Source organism: Mchenga conophoros, linkage group LG4, assembly GCF_057382185.1.
Source record: "Mchenga conophoros isolate Kocher_MC1m ecotype Shallow Benthic linkage group LG4, M_conophoros_male_GT1.1, whole genome shotgun sequence".
NCBI lineage: Eukaryota > Metazoa > Chordata > Actinopteri > Cichliformes > Cichlidae > Mchenga > Mchenga conophoros.
Genome location: NC_140529.1, coordinates 33,999,912 through 34,018,937, shown reverse-complemented (window position 1 = coordinate 34,018,937; position 19,026 = coordinate 33,999,912). Strand labels below are relative to the sequence as shown.

The 19,026-nt window shown below is 40.2% G+C and overlaps 2 protein-coding genes across 4 annotated transcripts; both read left to right on the top strand.

Annotated features, from left to right (window-relative positions):
* Positions 1 to 818: 818 nt before the first annotated feature.
* On the top strand, positions 819 to 9,010 carry fam117aa (family with sequence similarity 117 member Aa). Of its 3 annotated transcripts, none has more exons than XM_085271960.1 (8): positions 819 to 1,338; positions 2,725 to 2,867; positions 5,429 to 5,524; positions 5,717 to 5,830; positions 6,147 to 6,263; positions 6,620 to 6,845; positions 6,986 to 7,160; positions 8,579 to 9,010. In XM_085271960.1, exons 1-8 carry the CDS (start codon positions 1,215 to 1,217, stop codon positions 8,790 to 8,792), a joined length of 1,209 nt encoding a protein of 402 aa, XP_085128086.1. In that variant the 5' UTR covers positions 819 to 1,214; the 3' UTR covers positions 8,793 to 9,010. The 3 variants fall into 3 exon arrangements, with proteins under 3 accessions (XP_085128086.1, XP_085128085.1, XP_085128087.1); XM_085271959.1 differs by having other exon boundaries at positions 2,722 to 2,867; XM_085271961.1 differs by lacking the exons at positions 819 to 1,338; positions 2,725 to 2,867 and adding an exon at positions 4,482 to 4,890.
* A 1,230-nt stretch (positions 9,011 to 10,240) lies between these two features.
* On the top strand, positions 10,241 to 18,360 carry slc35b1 (solute carrier family 35 member B1). Its single transcript, XM_085271958.1, has 9 exons — positions 10,241 to 10,909; positions 14,222 to 14,313; positions 14,499 to 14,629; positions 14,748 to 14,778; positions 15,262 to 15,422; positions 15,569 to 15,695; positions 16,993 to 17,099; positions 17,234 to 17,387; positions 17,674 to 18,360. Exons 1-9 carry the CDS (start codon positions 10,785 to 10,787, stop codon positions 17,724 to 17,726), a joined length of 981 nt encoding a protein of 326 aa, XP_085128084.1. The 5' UTR covers positions 10,241 to 10,784; the 3' UTR covers positions 17,727 to 18,360.
* The last annotated feature ends 666 nt before the right edge of the window (positions 18,361 to 19,026 follow it).

Genomic DNA, 19,026 nt, shown 5'->3' with positions numbered 1-19,026 from the left:
TCTATGTAGCATAAATAAAAACGTGTTCATATCATTTGTTTAGTCTGTAGATGCTCCCATTTGGCACATCAGTCATACTGAATAGTGCAGATGTTCCTCTATGATTAACTGCATTCCACAAGAAATTATACATTTTAATTATAACTCTGGCAGGAATTATGGATTATTTCAACTATATTTTGTGGTTATGATAGAATAAAAATGAAAAATCCAAGCAAATAGTTCAAAATCATGTAAACAGTGCACAAACCCGAATCCTGGTTCTTGTGTTGAAGACGTTTTTTATAGAAGGAAAAAAAGAATGGTGAAAATATCTGTTAGGAATATTGTATCAAATAAAATATTACTTTAATTTGTCTATTTCTGCTTAAGCCTGTGGAGGATTACCAACTTGCAAAACCTACAAGCACGTTGCTCTAAGGTTACTTCAGTGCCATTGCTTTATTCTGATATAATAGAGAAAATTGCCCTCGATCCCTTGAACCCCTGCAGTGACCTTTAGCGGTCCCTGAACTTTCTTTGAAAGACCACAAAGGCTCACACACACAGCCACACGTACACCCTGTGAATAGATTTAGGTTTGTACGTGGATTTTAAAGGGAGGAGGGGATGGCGCATGCCCCGCATAGTGAAGAAAAAAAAATCTCAACAAAGTGGGTGGGAGCTTCAATTTTTTTTAATGCTTGGGGGGGCGGTGGCTTTCCTTTTAGGAGACAGATGGATGTGATGGCCAATAAGTGCTCAGTAATATTCTGCAGCAACCAACCACATCATCCTCCCTTGGAATTACATGCTGCACGAGATAGTTGCACAGGTTGAGTAGTTGTGTTGTCACTTTGCAGACAAGGGAAACAAGCAGCAATGTGACACAGGACCACTCAGACTCTGCTGGTGCCCTTTTCACTCTGCAGCATGAAGAATAACACGGAGTTTGGTATAATGCGTTAAACTGCAAAGCTCACTTAACACGCGTGTTTTTTCTTCTTCCCGAAACTAAGCAGTGAGGCAGCAAACATCATGGTCAACATCACAAAAGAAAGCTCGAGTAGTTTCTCCATCCAGAGGCCCGATCAGAGCTTTGGATCATCAGTGTGGATGAAGTGAGCGCGCTCAGTGAGAAAGCCCGTGAGAGCTGCAGTGAACGACGAGGAAAAAGAAAAGCAGGGACGACTGTTTTCATAAGCTGCGCTCGGCTGTGGGAGCCAAGTGGGGGGATGTCGAGCCGAAGTGGAGGAGCGCCTCGGGGGTGCAGCAACCCCAGCCTGCAGCCCCTTAGAGCCACAGTCCCATACCAGCTCCAGAGGGGCTCAGCTCTCCTCAGCAGAGAGGTCAAGACGGGTAAATACACACTCAGGAGGAGGGGGCTTGAATCTGCATTCACTTCCATGTGGTCCAGAGCTGAAAAGTTTGATTGTGCATCACTTAATCATCATTATTCCTTAGAAATGTGACCCAGTGGGGCAAAGGGTTAATGTTTTGTGGTTTTGATATATAGTGGATTTTATTCAAGCAAAAATATTGACTGTGTATCATCACAAAGGGGAACTGAGCCAGAGTGATTAATCATTAAACATGAATTGCTGGGTGATTAATGAAAACTGACCCTGCTGCTGTTTTTATCGTGGATGAATTAAGTTGTTCTTGTCATTTAAAAACTGCATATTTTTATATTTTGAAAAGCTGGTAAGACAAAACTGTGAATTTGTGATGGGGGAATAGTTGCTATTTTCTGACATATTTAATAGGAAATGCATTATTTTTCAATTCCCCAAAGTACTCTGCAGTTTAATCAGTGCACCTTTGTAAAGATTCTTCCAGAAGTCTCTAGAACTGTTAATTGGAGCTCTAGAGGGAAAGCATGTAACACCAGGACCAGCTATTCATACACTGAATGATTAATGAACCACAGCACACTGAAGAAAAGCAGGAAGAATATTTAAGAAGCAAATACAAGAGACGACCATGCTTCTCACCCAAAGCCAGGGCATGAACTGTTTCAGTGTGCCTAACTATGCACCAGCCGTTTTACTTGGATTGTGCTCAAAAGAGTACAATTCCAACGTGCTAAGTCAACAATGAAGGCTGCTAGCCCTGAAACATAACACTGTTCTCATAATGTTATTTAGACACTCAGCTGCCCCTTAGCACTCTGACCTGTGGGATTCCTGCTGCATGCTTCATGCTAACACAGCAGCAGCTTTAAAGACCTCTTTGTTTTACTTTGAGTGCTTGTTCTTTCAATGTATCCACAAAACTCACATCTGCATGTTATTTATGTGTCCTGTCTGCCCTGCAGCATGGGCTGATGACAACATACTGTGGGTGTGCTTTTGGATTAGTTGTAAATGTACTAGCTGGCTGTGGTGAGTGTTGCCAGCGTTGTGTAGCTGGATGGCTTTGCTCCAGGTCAAAGGCATGGTCCACACCTGCCAGAGATACAAAACGCTGCCAACACGCACACATACACACTTGTTACACTCACACAGCCCTGTGGTCTGCACACTTATGGAAAGGAAGGAGGCTGTGAGCAACTGCCACTGGGGCTAAAGAGTTATTTACACTTACATGTCCAATACAGTGTCTTACTGAAGGCTAAACATGATTACACAGGCAGGAGTTCAATCCCTCTTCAGCACAGAAACAGTTTCGACATGTACTGAGTGGAAGCTTACACAGTCTCAACATGCCCCTGGCTTCTTTCTATTTTCTCTGTTTCCACAGCAGACAGAACCACGGCTCGTCCACCAAAACCCACCATCCGCCGAACTCTTTCTTTGGATGCGATTGTCGGACCCTATCTCCAGGGGCAGTGGCCCAAAGAGGCAGACGGGGCAGTAGTTAGCTGTGTCAATGATAAAGCCACGCAGGTAATGATTAATATATCCCGAAACCCCCAAATCTGCTGTGATACTGTGATGGAGTTGCTATAATCGAATGAGCTTGGTCTCAATTAATCCCAGTTTGTTCTGTACCAGTGCTTCTGTTAGTGCAGGAACACAGTGTGAACCTGTTGAATCAATTGCATAAAAGGCAAACTTGTGTGTGCTGTGCTTCTCCTGGATGTTAACGATTTCTATAGAGGACAAGATATCTGATGTTAGCTCTGCAGGTGTCTGGTGGTTCCAGTTCGGCGCGGCGGGTGGAAGGCAGCCAACTGGAAATACTCGTTTTTGTTCTTCTTTTAAAAAAAAAATCTGCTTCTCTTCCCTCGCTGCTCCCCCCCCCCCCCCCCCCCTCGACTGTATCTGCTCCTAACTAGTGCACAAAGCCTGGAGTAACATCGCCAAGCTCCGCAAGCTTCGTCTTCTCTCCTGACACAGTTTAAACCCGAACGAACCCCCTTTGCCTCCATTGTGAGACACAGGCCCCTCCTGACCTCATTATACAGGCACCCCATCCCCCAGCACTCCCCAAAAACCACACTAACACGTACTCAGCAGCACCCCACCCAGCACCTCCTTCTGCCATAGTTCCTCTGCATTATGTCAGATGATATGACTAGTTGTTTGGTGTTACTTCATTCTTTACTTTGCACACTACTGCACCTTTTTATTCCAGTCTGTGTTAGAATAATCACTTAGTGAATCAAATGAAAGTAACTGCAACCAATTAATCAATTAAATGTTTGAGGCAATTACATTTGATTTTAGTCTGAATTAGTGCCTGCAGCTCTTTGAGTTTTGTTGGCTTGTTTTTGAGCTAAATGCTAACATTATATTAACATGCTGACAGTCAACAATGTTTTAGCATTTTGCTAATTAGCACAAAGCTGATGGAATCTCATCCTCGTCATCCTCATCTTCGTTCGACTGCTCCCTTTAGGTGTTGCCACAGCAGCCAGCATCTCACCCTATTCTTTGCTTCCTCTTCTGTCACACCATGTCCTCCTTCACTACATCCATGAATCGTCTGTAGTCTTCCTAAATCTTCGACATCCTTTGTCCAATATGTCCGCTGGCCCTTCTCTGCACACGTCCAAACCATCTCAATCTTGCCTCTCTAACTAACTTTTAATCACCTTGGTGGTTAAAAATGATCTTGACACACTCAATAGTTGTTGAGATTGCAGATCTCATTAGAGTTTTCTTTAATTTGACCTATTAAAGTAGCAGCAGTTAAATATAGTAACCTTTAAAAATGAAAACTCTCTGATTGGGACTTCTTAAATCTGAGGTTCTGCATAAATGAAGAATTTTTTTTTTTTTATAGAATTAGCCCAAAATGTAAAGGAAATAATATTTTTTTCCACCTTGTTCACTATATTAAAAAAATAAATACCAAGCACATTTTAATCAGTGCCTCAAGCTGGAAATATTAGCCATGGAGACCAAGTGCTTTGGTACCTTGGGGTCTTTTTATAGGTTCGTGTTCCATGATCCCTTGTCCATGTTTTGGGGAGGGTGGGGTTTTTGATGTTGGATGGTGGGGGAGGTTGGTAGCCGTAACTCTACACCAATGCCACTGTATGACTGACTCATGCTGCTTTCGGACTTATTTAGCCTGGCGACAGAGTACGTATGAGTCGACTGAAGAGGAGATGATGTCGGTGTTTTTCTACAGGCAGTAATGGCACCAGTAAGACTTCCCTGAGCTGTGAGGCCGAGCACCTTGTGTTTCGGGGGACAGAAATTCACAATGCAGTCACGGTGCATGGTTGCCTGTGAGTGGCTTATGAATAGACTGGACACCAGGGAGTGGATCAGATTCTTTGAAAGTGTGTGAAGCAGTTGACCCTAAACGTGGAGGCACCAGAACCTAGAGTATCGGATCCTGTTGCTTAAGTTGACCCGTGTGATGATGAATGTCCAGTCTACTGCATACAACCAACAGTCAGCAGCAAACAACCCAGCTCCCACTGGTAGAAGATCAAGAGTCAATGTGAAGAAATCGGTACGGATATAGGAGTGAAAAGGATGTTACAGAGTTGTGACTGACAAAGGAAGAAGTGCACTAAAAAGTCTGCTTGCTGGCTGCTTTTTGTTTTTCCTCAACAGTGTGTGACTTTGTGAATAACAACAAATAACTTATTTGTGTGTGTAAGTGCACTGAGGTGTTGAATGCACTGTATTTATAGTTTTTACACTGATGTGGTTTGGATGTTTTTTTTATGAGAGTGTAAGCCGGGCTGTTTTGCAGCTCATAGTGGTTTCTTGTCGCCTTCCGCTGTACAGCTGTTGTGGGGCAGGTGTGAAAGACAGCTGTGGGGCTCAACTTAAGTGTTGTGCATACGAGTGTCGAATGGAGTTTGCTGGTTTTGGCAAAAAAAAAATAGAGTGGGTCTCCAAAAAGGTCGCCCTTTCTGACAGCCAGAATTACTGCCAATTAGGCCATTTTCTACCAGAGCCCCTCAACAGCATGTCAGGCAAAACACTGGATGCCTTATTTATATATGCTCTCTCTCTTCCTTTTTTTTTTTTTTTTTTTTAAGACTCCAAGTTCCTGGGCAGAGGAAACCCGGGGAAGACGAAGTGCTGGTGGGCACAAGCGCTCAGCTTCTTGGGGCAGTGCAGAGCACCTAAGGGAGGCAAGTATTGTATACACTAAAGCAGTTAATGAATCATTTCTTCTATTTCTCTCACATACCCACACTCTTCTTCTCTTTGGCCTCCCATTGATAGCCTGAAACAAAAGGGTTCCTTCAGGGCAAACTTTGAACCTTAACCTTGAATGAATCACAATGACCCCTGAATCATTTTTCTCTCCACTCTGCCCTCAGGTGGCCAAGCTGAGACACCAGTTGCAGAAGCGTTCCCGCCATGTCCCTCCCTCAGCAGGATGCGAGCTCCCCCCCCACCCCCTGCCTGCAGGTCATGCAGCAGGAGTCACTCAGGTAGCCTTTTGTCCAATTAGGATATTAAAGGACACATACAACAAAGTTTTCATGATTGCTCCCAATGCCAGACTGTGTTCCACAGGCAGACGAGGAGGAGCTTGGTAACAGGGATATAAAAAACACTTCTTTTTTTAGTACTGGCTGTCATCAAGTCTGCCGTGCTACTGCCATGCTGTCTCTGAAAGACAGTTTGAAACGAGCATATCACTCTGTACTGTTCACATGCACTATTAACAATTGCAATAGTGAAAAACCAGATAATCAGGCTTAGGCTACCTCAAAATTTGTCCGTATTATACTCGTTTCTCCTCAGACGATGCCGCTGATGCCGCTGAACAGACTTGCTCCACGGCTGCGACGGAGCGTCGAGGGCCTCAACTTAGAGCTGGAGGAAGTGTTTGTGTGTGAAAAACAAGACGATCAGCATGAGGTTAGGGCACTGAAACTTGCTTATACGTAAAACCAGAAAGGTTTTAATATCAAAAGGTTATAAGAACTACCAGTATCAACCAATTTATAGTGCAGTTGCTTTTCTCATCAAAATATCTGTGTGCCATATTTCATCACTGGTCACTTCATTAGTTACACCTTGCTAATACCAGGGTGGACCGCCTTTTGCTTTCAGAACTGTTTTAATTATTCATAGCAAAGATTCAACAAGGTGCTGGAAACATTCCTCAGAGATTTTGGTCCATACTGACATGAAAAAAAGAAAAGGATCGTTATTCACATTCACTTCAGTGTTATTATGCTAAATTTTCATTTATTTGCTTCTAAATTTCACAGATTTTGGATATCCCAGATGGCCACAGAGCTCCCGCCCCTGCCCAGAGATGCAGCAGTGGCTCTCAGAGTGACCCCTCACCGGGGCCACTGGATCCTTCCCTTCTTTCTCCTTCTCAGTCCCCTTGTATTCTTGATACGTCACTTCTGACACCTTCAGGTTCACCTTCTCCTTTGAATCCATCACTTTTATCCCCATCCCAATCTCCCTGCACCATGGGAGAGCCAGGTTAGACAGGCTTACATTTCCTGTTTTGCAGTGCTTTATTAAACCATAAATGGATATATTTTTGAAAAATAATAATACTACAGACAGAGATTTGCTTTAATTCTGGTATTGTTAGTGAAAATCTCTCTCTCTTTATGCAGAGCCTGTGGACTATGAGATCTTGTGTCCCTCTCCATCAGCATCGCTTCCTTCATTTGCACTGGATCCTCCTCTGCTGCAGGCCTGCTCCTCTTCGCCTCGTCCCAACAAAACCTACTCTTTTCAGCGCGAACCGCCAGAAGGCTGTGAGCGAGTTCGAGTGTGTGAGGAAGCAGTGTAAGTACACCAAAGCATCATGCATAGATCATATCATGCAATTATTTCCTACTTTCTATACCACAAATTTACTTTTGTACCCAACTAAACCCCTCCCACAAGTACCATCAGAGCAAAACAGGATGTCATTACCACTCCAAATCAAGTTCAGATCACAAGACAAAAGGCACACGTTGTAATCTTGGAGCCAGTAATGACAAATAATGTTGCAAAAGTTTTATACAAATTTATTATTTATGTGTATTTTTGTAACAGCTTGCTATGCATTTACATGTGGTCCCTTATGAATTTAACATTTCCAGGTTGAGCACCAAGTGTCCACCACTTTGATGAAATTTATGCCATTTTTCCAGTCTCTTCCAGTCTGAGAGGTCTCCAAGGAGGATTTGTTTTTAAATGTAACTTATTTACATTAAGCCACGTGACACGTGAAACAAGTACAAACTGAGGCCGTAACATTGCATTTGCAGGGGAATCATTATATAAACATAATGTATATACAAATAGAAAGAACTTGGATTTATAGGAAATTTTTCCTTAAAAAAAAACATATAGATGATAATAATTCCTATATGTGTGGTGATATTTATACAAAGTTTTGTTGAGATTGGCCCACCCGTTAAGGAGGACATAGTTATCTAGAGACATAAATGCATATATAATCTATAATTATTTAAGTAAGATGATGTTATTTGCACACTGTACTTGCTATCAAATTATGACACCATCTGAGTTTAGATTGGTTCCCTATATGCCACGTTTTCATCTGTTAATTCTGTTTGTCACTAAGTATGAAATATACAGGAAAAATGAAGCCTTGATTGTGTTACCGAATTAGGATGACTTATTATTTGTGGCACATTAATTGCAATAATATTGGCATCCTTATTTGATATTCTGTAGAAAAATCTCCAGTCACTATATCAGCAGAAACAGATGAAAAAGCATTTTATCCTACACATTTGTGGGATTCCATAGTGTGTTGATTAGCAAAATTGCCTAATGCCCAAAGGTCACAACTCGGAGGAAACGCAAACCCAGCCTCAGGAGGTCACGAGTCAGTATCTGCCTTGGAGCAGTCCCAAGTCTGGATAAATGAGAAGGTTACATCAGGAAGGACACCTGGCCTAAAAATGTGTGTTAAATCAACTATGCGGCTCAATGCATTATGACAACCTTAGAAAATAAGCTAATTTATACACTTTTGAAGAAAACAGCTTAAATTAGTCTTGTCAGAATATCAGTGCACACTTGAAACCTTCTGATCTTGTGTGACAGTTACTTTTCACTGAATTATTTAATGGAATTGAAGGGTTGTAGAAGTTGTTATTATGGTGCTATAAATATGTAACTACATATAAAGCCGTGGATGCTGTGTTGCAGTATTGGGGTTCATGCTTCTATCTCTCCATCTACAGCTCTGCCTATCAGGATGAGACTCTCCTCCAGTCATCCTGCCCTGACCCCAATAAAGTCAACTTCACCCCCCACGGAGGCTCAGCTTTCTGCCCGGTCAGTCTTTTGAAGCCCCTCTTGCCCTCCATGGACCTCCTCTTTCGTGGCCTGTCGGTATCTCCCGTCACTGGCTGCTCAGGTCAGGCCTCTCCTACCAGGCACCTGGGCATGCAGTAGGTGGATATCTGAGCAGAGTCTCTCAGGACTGAACCACATTGCACTGCCAGGACAAGCAGAAACTGGATGTGATATATATATATTTTTTAATGCATCGTGACAATGGACAGTGTTGCATCACTGCTGTAACACGCCATCATCACTGTGATCAAAATAACCTTTGTGACTGTGAAGATTTGTTGCTGTCATACTTTAGAATAACTGTGGCCTAAATTCTGCCCGCTTTATCTTTTGTTTTGGTTTTTTTTATGGTTTTTTTCCACCTGCAGGAAGCTTTGATTCAGCTGATATTTACCTCATCAGCACTTAAACTGTCCTAGTATTCAACCGTATGAGGCATGGATTAGACTGCAGGATTTAAGTTGTGGAAATGCTTGAAAAGCTTTATAAATACTTGCGTTTATTAAATCATTCTTTTGCATTAAAATTGTTCTAGTTAGAGACCGCAGTCTAGAAGGGATGCTTTTATTTTTCATCTTGAAACGTGAGAATTTACTGTCAAAAACCCTAGCACTTAGAACACACACTGGTACAGGTTTTGCCTTCTTACTATCCAAACAATTGATGGGTATTGTAGTCGAGTATTGTTGATTTTAGATAAACATCCAGCTTAATTTGTGAGGGTTAACTGATGAAAAACAAAATATTTGTTGAATTTTATATATATATATATCTCTGTTTGAAATATTTTTGGCTTAAAGTTTCCAATGTCCTACTTTTCTACAGATGTGTTTCAAGGGAGATACATATTTTTATGTCCTTATAAGAAGCACACGATACTGCTTCTGTTTTCACTGTTCTGACTTGTGCTGTTTTATAAGCAGACATTTTGTAGCTTTATTTGCCTACAGGGGGCTTTGTTATAACCAAACTATTTTTAATAACTAGAGCAGGTCGCAGTGTTTGTCAGTTTGAGCCTTTTTTGAACCCTGGAGTTTAGACCACAGTGTTAGTGAAGAGCTTGACTTCCTTTTGATTGAATTATTATTCAGTTGTGTTTTTTCAACATAATAAATGACCTACATGATAAATGGGGAGTAAACGTCAACGAAGAATTTTTCAGCCTTTTTTCTTTTTTTTTTTTTGGTATTCTTTTTACGTGATAGCAGTTACTGTTACCTGTGCTGTTGCCTGTGTAGAAAACAATAAAAGAAAATTGTTTTGGGGCGTTAAAATGCCTTCTACGGTAATTATAATTCCTGTGGTTATTTTTTGTTGTCGTGTCTGCATTTGACACGTGTGTCTGTGGGCTTTTAAATCTAAACCCTCCCTCCTTTGCCAAATCAGCTTTGTGATTGGCTTAAAGCGGCTCCATAGTTCTTACATGGACCAATGAATTTAATCCACATCCTAGGACGACAAAAGGGCACGCGACATTTTCAAGAAAGGACCTCGGCTTTTTAAATAGCTGCCTCAAGTCACGACTAACCATTAAAGGTTAACGCGAACACCAAACGATCACAGAAGAGGCAGCGTTTTGTTTGCAGGATTGGAGCGGCGTATATTAAACACGTTATTATTCCTGTATGACTCAGGGTAGTTTTATTAAACTTAATATAAGCGTACAGGCTCAGGTGCTGACACCTAATGGGTCCTTTTAGAAGATAACTTTTCCTGCTAATTGCAGGTTTTAATTTCCCAATGAAAACCCGAGCGGCACATCCTTACCGTTACTCGGGTGTGAAAAACGGGATGCTTTTAATATAGCAGCTGCACAGCTAGAAGGCCCTTCTGTCTGGGGTGATATAGGGCAACCAACTATGGCATGATACTCGAATCTCAAGACAAGAGTTGGAAAGCTCCGGCAAATAAGATTTACTGCGATATATCACCAAGTCTTCCAGCTGGTGCATAATCCACAGCCAACGTAAACACGCGAGCGCCATTTCCGGGCTCGTGATAGCGGCTATAGTGGAGCGAGAGGTCGGAGCGAGAGGAGCGGGAAGTGGAGCGGTGGTGTCGGTTAACATTCCCGGGGTGGTCGACGACGGCATGGCAGCGGGAAAGGGAGCTGGGAAGCCCGCCTGGCTGTGGGACAATATGAGGTTACGGTTCATCGTTTGCTTCTTCGGAGTCTTCGTGTGCTACTTTTATTACGGAATATTGCAAGAGACGATGTAAGTAACAAGTAACGAAGCTAAACTAGAGACATTGTTATGCTGCTGTGAACCAAAACTCCCTTCAAAAAGCTGCCGCTTTAATATTGCTATGCATACATTAAAATTTTAGTTGGAGTTTGGTTATAGTTTTGTCTTTAGAAAAAAAATCACAGTTCTCATAATCGTAATCATATGAGCATATGACCTGAAGCACTGTCTTTGTAGATCTCCAGATCTGTTAAGTAAAACTAAATACAGTACTGCAGCAGTATCCCCCCTTTTTGATTGATTTATTCTTACATATTTGTCACACCTAAATTTCACTATTAGACAAAGATGACCCATGTAAATATAAACCGTCATTTTTTAACTTGTTATTTAATTTATTAAAGGGGGGGGGGCTATCAAACCCTACCGGGCTCTGCAAAAGTAATTACCCCCTAAAACTAATAAGCGGTTGTGCCAACCTTGGTAACAAGAACTGTAATCAAGTATTTGTGATAACTGGCAATGACTCCTTTATGTCACTGTAGGGCAGATATTGCTTTCCTCACTGTTCTTTGTAGAATTGGTTTGACCACATTAAATGGTTTTTTGAAAATGAATGTCTGTTTCAGGTCAATCTGAATTAAGTCTGGACTTTGACTAGCAGCTTTTAGCAGCTCTGAGGTGGACTTGCTGGTGTGTTTCAGATTATTGTCTTCCTGTTTAACCCAAGTGAACTTAAACTGTAGGGCACAAACTGATGGCTGGACATTCTCTATGAGGATTTTCTGGTCGAGCAAAATTTGCGGTTCCATCAATTAGAGCAAGTTGTTCTGATCATGAAGCAGCCTCAGGTCATAACACTACCACCACCATGTTTGACTGCTGCTGTTATGATGTGTTAGTTTTACATCAGATAAGATGGGATTCAAACTTTCTAAAAAGTTTATCTTTTGTCAGACAGGATCTATTTAAGCAATTTCTTTATTCAACGGGTTTGGCCTGGGTGTGACTAGTGAAACTGGGCTCAGCTTTCAAACTGCGGTAATCAGAGTTAACTTGTGGTTTAACGATAAATGGGCGCAATTACTTTTTCACACAGGTTTGGCTCTTTTTGCCTTAATAAATTAAATCATGGTTTTCTCTGGTTACCGCTGACTAATATTAAAATTTGTTTGATGAAATGAAACGTGTGTGAGAAATATGCAAAAGAATAAGACATCTGGAAAAATTCTTCTCTGAAGAATAATTTTTTTATTTTTAGTCTATCTTAAAAGCAAAATTCTGCATTACACAGACTTTTGTTTTTGCGTTGTTTTTCTTTTTTGGGGAGTATATTTAAAAATCTCAGAGATTTACTGGTTCAGGCATAAGTTTTTGCAAAAGAGACATTTTAGTTTCATGTATACTGTTTCTCCTATACATGCAACTTTAAAATCTGCAGTCTGGCTTATGTAAAGTAAGCAGAGCTCTGCCTGTGTTCTCTTTCACATACTGAGAAAGGACACAGATGGTATGCTGTCAACAAAGGGTACAGGAATACTCTCTGGTTTCAAAATGATGACTTGAAAATAGGGCTGAACGATTATGGAAAATAATCTAATTGCGATTTTTTGCCCCAATATTGCGATTGCGATGTGATATGCGATTATTTTTTAAGGTCTTTGTCTTCTGTATTATTAAACAAAGACAAGCAATACATCATATAGTATGGCCAATACTATATTACATTAATTTTAAACTGTTCTTTCCTGGAAGACAGACCTCTGTTATGATGACATGAGGTGATGCATGAATTGATGACTGACATTTTTATTTAACTTCTTCAATCACAACAGTATATTTGAACATACACAATAGTTTATTTTTAGCTTACAAACATCTGAGCATAAAGTGCTGACAAGGAACCCTGGTGTAAACATTAAAATGAAAGTCAGTACAATGTGCAGATTGCAGAAATATACATAAAAAAAAATCAGTGGCTTTACCACACTCAGTTTTTCGACATCTGTGAACTACTAGACAGTCATTCAATTAAAAAATAATATTAAATAAATAAAACTAATAAATAAAAAATACACACATCTTACTGATCTCTGCAGTCAGTAACATTACACATAAAGTGCAAACATAATAGCAATTGTATAAACACACACACAAACACGCCTTTAAAGTTTAAAGGCGTGAAATTGGACGGTCTAGCCTTCTGATTAGCTAATCAGAAGGCTAGTTCTGATTAGCGTCACCGCTGTCTCGGTGGAGTTTAATAAACTCGGCCGTCTGCTTCTTGCTATCTAAAATATAACCAGACACTGGTGTAAATTCTCGACTGTCTCATACTTCTGTTTAATAAGTTTTCTGTTTGACGTTTAGTCAGCTGTGTGAAAACCAAGGAGGAACCCACCCGGGGGATTAATAAAGTTTTATTTTATCTAATCTAATAACTTTAATCTCAGCCAAACCGATTTACTCACGAACAAACAAAACACTGAAAAAAGCCCAACAATAACATTTTTAGGTTGTCTAAGTGACTTATATATTACGTTTAACCCGAGCAGCGAAACTCCGCGGTGATCTGAAAATGATGTGCCGGGAGTTGTGCCGTTCTCGGCCGCATCAGTAATCCTCGAGCTCCCGGCTAGCTGTCGAGCTGGTGGGTAGCAGACGCCTCTGAAAACGTCGAAGCACTTTTGCAAATATGGGATATCTTGATAAACCGAGCAGATATTTGATGTTTACACAACTACTTTCTCGCCTGAAAATATGTTAAAAGTTTATTTTGTGACCCAGAAAGATTAGTATGAGTAATTTTAAAACTTAGTAGCGGCCGCCATCGCTGGAAACTGGAGTTTGGCTGGGCCGCGCTATGAATTCTGGGATATGGTAGTAATTTGGACAGCCTTATAATCGCAGTATAATCGCAGCCTTTGCGGTTAGAAAATTGCACTTGATCATGTCGCGATATTATCGCAAATGCGATATATCGTTCAGCCCTACTTGAAAATGCCATGTGAGGTGAAGCGGCACTTCTACAAACCAATGTCTGACTTTTATTACATGTTATTTCATGTTGTTATGAATATGGACATATTATCTTCAGATTAGCCCACTAAAAACAATTGCAAACTGACACCAAGTACTCAAGCAAGACAGCTGCTGAAAAAACTTTTGGTCCACTAACAGACTGCTACCCTCACCACACCCCTCTTTCACTCTCCTTTTCTGAATGCCCTTTTCACAGCTAGGAGACACATGAAACCACTCAGATGTTTAACCTAGCTATTTGCATGCTCCTGCCAAGACGGGTCTGTTGTGTTCAACATGCTGTTGCTCTCTGTTTTCTAGCACTCGAGGTGATTATGGTCACGAGAAGTTCAGATTCGCCCGTACGCTGGTCTTCATCCAGTGCATCATCAGTTGTGTCTTTGCAAAGATCTGTGAGTATGTGCTGCACAAAATGCACACAAAAACTAATAACAGTGGTTAAAAGACTCCACTGACTCTGCTAGGAAACACCTGAGAACAACACCAGTCGAATCTCTTGTATGTTAACTTCTCTGCCTAATATTTAAAATAATGTAATGTTGTGAACTTTTTTCTTTAATTCTCTTTTAATAATTAGTGATCCAGTTTTTTGAGAGCTCCAAGCCAGATCACACGAAGAGCTGGCTCTATGGCCTGTGCTCGCTCTCTTATCTTGGAGCCATGGTGTCCAGTAACTCTGCCCTTCAATATGTCAACTATCCCACCCAGGTGAGTATGCCCTATTTAAATGGGTCAACAGTAACTGGTTATGTGTTTTTCTTTTTTCATTGTATGTGTATTTGTGCTTGAGCCTTGCATATTCTATAACTGCGTTTTTGTTTGATAGGTTTTGGGGAAATCCTGCAAACCCATACCAGGTAAATCGAACAAAAATAAGTGTTGTAGTGTTGCTTTTTAAAGTGCTTTCTTTCACCATATCATTTACATAATATTTTGTCACTGCTTACCTTTGTTTCCGTAGACAACAGTCTGTCTGTACTGACTAATTCAGAAAGTGTACAGTATGCAGGGTGTGTATGAGGAAATATACAAAGTCAAATTATTTACTTTTTTTTAAAGTGTAGGCTACCAAACAAACACGAGTGATTCTGAGGTCTTTTCTTACAGATTAGGGACACATTTAGTTTGAATATTCTTCTTAGGCATGTGGAGCTGAGAGCCTGCTTTGCATATTACAGTATGTCCTGTTTATACATGAAGGTTAACTCTCACCCCTCACAGCTTGGTTATCGCTTGAATTCTGTTTCCTTCCATATGTTTCACTCTCAGGGCTGAAGTTTTGACACGCTGTCCAGGCTGGTATCAATCGGCTTCATATTTCTGTTATTGTGTCCTTGCAGTGATGATCCTCGGTGTGACAATACTGAGGAAGAAGTATCCACTGGCTAAATACCTGTGTGTGTTGCTGATTGTGAGCGGTGTTGCTCTTTTTCTCTATAAACCCAACAAGAGCTCTGCTGTTGGTGATGACCATATTTTTGGCTTTGGAGAGATTCTGCTGGTGAGCTAACACATATTCTGTTCATTTCACCTATTTGTCCTCATATGCTGCCCATCTGCTTGCATCTCCCTCGTGTCCTCACGGGTGCTTTGACTTTCCCATTACTTTCATCTCACGTCTCGGTGTTGTGTTTTGCTGCATCATAGCTGGTCTCTCTGACATTGGACGGTTTGACTGGTGTGGCCCAGGACCACATGAGGGCTCGCTTCCAGACGGGTGCGAACCACATGATGCTGAACATCAACATGTGGTCCAGTCTGGTGCTGGGACTAGGTGAGTCCCACATCTAATAGAATATGTGTCAGGAGCATGCAGGCTCTCATTCCAACTGAAAATACATCTGGCCATTACACGGATTTGCTCACCTGCAGCTAGAGAGGAGACACTAATGAGCAAACTCACCTTGGTGTGGTTCAGTACTGCCAACACTGGTGAATATATGGTTTCAAAGCTTTCTTTATGAATAATTATCTAAGAGCATAGTACCGGTTTAAGGCTTTTGAAGAAAATTTCTTATGGTGCTATAATATTTATAATTAACAAAAAAATTTTGATTAAAGATAAGAACAAAATATCCTATGTTTAATGTAGTTTTCTTCAGGTGCTTTTCCACTCAAAACTTTTTAAACACCAATTCAAAGTGAAATCACCTCATGGTGATTTTGCATTTACAAAAGTACCATAAGGTGTAGTGCTGTGTTCCTAAGGTGATTTTAATGTGAGTTTGGTATATTTTATTCTCATTCTGGATTCTGACATGAGCTCCAGGATGAATAGCGGGTGTGATGAAGTAGATGGTAGCAAGAAGTTTAAAAAAAAAACAACCCTCAAACAGAACCAATAACAGCTGCATTAGAAGCAGAAAATGTGTGCACTTTTCCCTCAGGAGGCAAAAACTCATTAATTCAGTCAAGGCATAGTGCGGAGTGTTATCTTTTTAGATAAGAAATCCTCCACCTCAAAGCCCTCAGTTCTGTTAGCAGATTGCTACAATATGCTGAAGAGCAAGGCACATAAAACAAACACAATTTAATGATGGGTTTTTTAAGGTTGGGTACTAATGGGCTCTGAGATAAAGATCAAAAGGTCAAAGATTATATGAGAACTGGAGGACTGTCATCACTTTTAAGCTAACTAACTGGTAGGGTCTGCCGTCTTGGAGTGTTTTTCTATCCTTCCTGAACCACTTTATTATGCTAAATTACATTTTATAAAGCTATGGCGTTTTTTTTGTAAGCGTTAAGTGCAGTTCCAATATGCAACCTTAACAGCTTTTAGTTATTGGTTGTCAAATGTGTGCAAATGCAGATATACTCCTGGTTTCAACATGCACAGCAAGACTTTGATGTCTAGTATTTCCCAAGATGCAAAGGTATTCTTATACCTCCACTCATACAAATTCATTACACCCCCACACTAAGATTTCACCTAACTGCTAATACTGTACAGGACCACTTGGTGGTGCTGTACATTCACACTGTGAACTCGGTCTGGTTTTCTTACCAAGGATAGTCAGAAATGAACTGTGTTTTTGAAAAGTTGTTGATGTTACGTTCCTCTCTGTTCTCAGCGGTGTTGTGGACAGGGGAAGTGTGGGAATTCCTGAGTTTTGCAGAGCGCCACCCGGGCATCTTTTACAATATATTTCTGTTTGGAGTCACCAGTGCTTTAGGCCAGGTAGGTGGATCAATGCGAGTACTGATTATTAGCAATGCCATATTAAAGAACAGGAAACACCCTGTTGTGTTTTACAATAGATACTTAGTAATGACTGACATCCTGACTGACCGGCTCAAATGTTCCTTTTTCAGACCTTCATCTTCATGACAGTTGTGTACTTTGGGCCTCTGACCTGCTCCATTGTCACAACTACGAGGAAGTTCTTCACCATCCTTGGCTCTGTTATTTTGTTTGGCAATGTAATGACTACAATGCAGTGGGTTGGCACCATTCTCGTATTCCTCGGTCAGTAACTATATTACTTTCGTATTTTAATATATTAGATTTCCATTTCGTCAGGTTTCCAAAAGGTTGATTCTGTTCATCTGGACATAGTCTTTTCAATCCAAGTGACAAAACGTTTCTCCCATTGAAAACGCTACATCCAGATGAACAGAGTCAAATTTTTGGAATTTACTTACCTGGATGATTGAGTATGCATCAAGACATTTCATCAGGTTAAATGTATATAAAATATCTGTTCAGATGTTGTGTCTTCCCTCCATTCACATCTTTGGTTTTCTCACTTTAGGTCTTGGAATGGATGCTAAATTTGGCAAAGCCCCCAAGAAGACTACACACTGAAACACACTGGCGCACATGAGGAAAAAAAGAAGAGAAACACTAGATTGGAAACACTATAGCCAGTATATTATTTTCATAAGACATCATGTACAGGCACACTATATGTGCCTATGACTTGTTGAACTATGGTCAGATATTTTACTGCATTTAAAAGAGAGTCGTTGTAGTTTTCAACTCCAGCTTCTGTTGTGTACAGTTGATATACTGAAGAGATGCATTATATGGGATCAAGTCCAGAATGAGCTGTGACACAACCTGCAGTCCTTTTTGTGGAAGAATTTGAACTGGCTGAAGTGCACAGGTGTAAACCTTATTTTATTTAGACAAATCTTTATTGTTTCTGAAACCAGCTCACCTGCCTTGGATTGATGTTGAACCAAACAAGGCCTTAGAAATACATTTCCAGCAGTTAACCCATGAAATTACACCAAATGGTTTACAAATGGATGCTTGAATGTGTGTAATTGTAACATTTAGTTTGTCTGAGAAAACAATTAGTAAGTTTAATGTCCTTTATGAAAATTTAGACGGTTGTATGTCGCCTGTTGTCTTATGTCCAGTCTTACTTTTAAATTGTATTTACGTTTATTTTCTAAAGTTGAAAATTACTTGCCATAAAAGGGAAATTATTATATTTTGTTGTCATTTTTATTCTTTTTTTTTTCCAGTTTTTAAAAACTGGTTCAAATCGGTTCATTCTAGAATGGTATTGACTGCATCATGGCACTAATCACCAGCTACTTGTTAGCCAAACCCAACAATTAAATGTATTTAAACACCCATCGATATTCCAATAATATGTAGCTTACACAATTTTCTCTACTTCAAATAATATTTTTAAAGATGCATTGATTGTGGAAATGCACCTAAGGAATGAAAGGACACTGGACTTCTAAATATGAAATGCCCCATAATCAATATTTTGAATGGAACTGATAAAAAACTGGAATATTGATTATATCTTAAGGGAAATGTCCTTAAACCTGACAATTAAAACTAAATAGCCAGGGTTTTGTTTTGTTTTGTCTTGAAAATCAATGCAGTGTTTGGAGGAGAAATAGCTGACAGTGAACTCTGCAGTTAAAACATGGATGCACTGATAAGAGATGTTAACAGCAGCCTGTTTTGTTTCTTTATATTTAATAAAGAATCAAAATATGCAATCTTTAATGTATTTAAATAAGGCCTGCAAAATTTTACCTTCATACTACAGAAATGTTAAGTTATAGGTCCTCAAAGTACTTAGGGGACATAAGTGTTTTTCCCCCCCAAGATTTTTAAATCTGTCATAATTTAATAA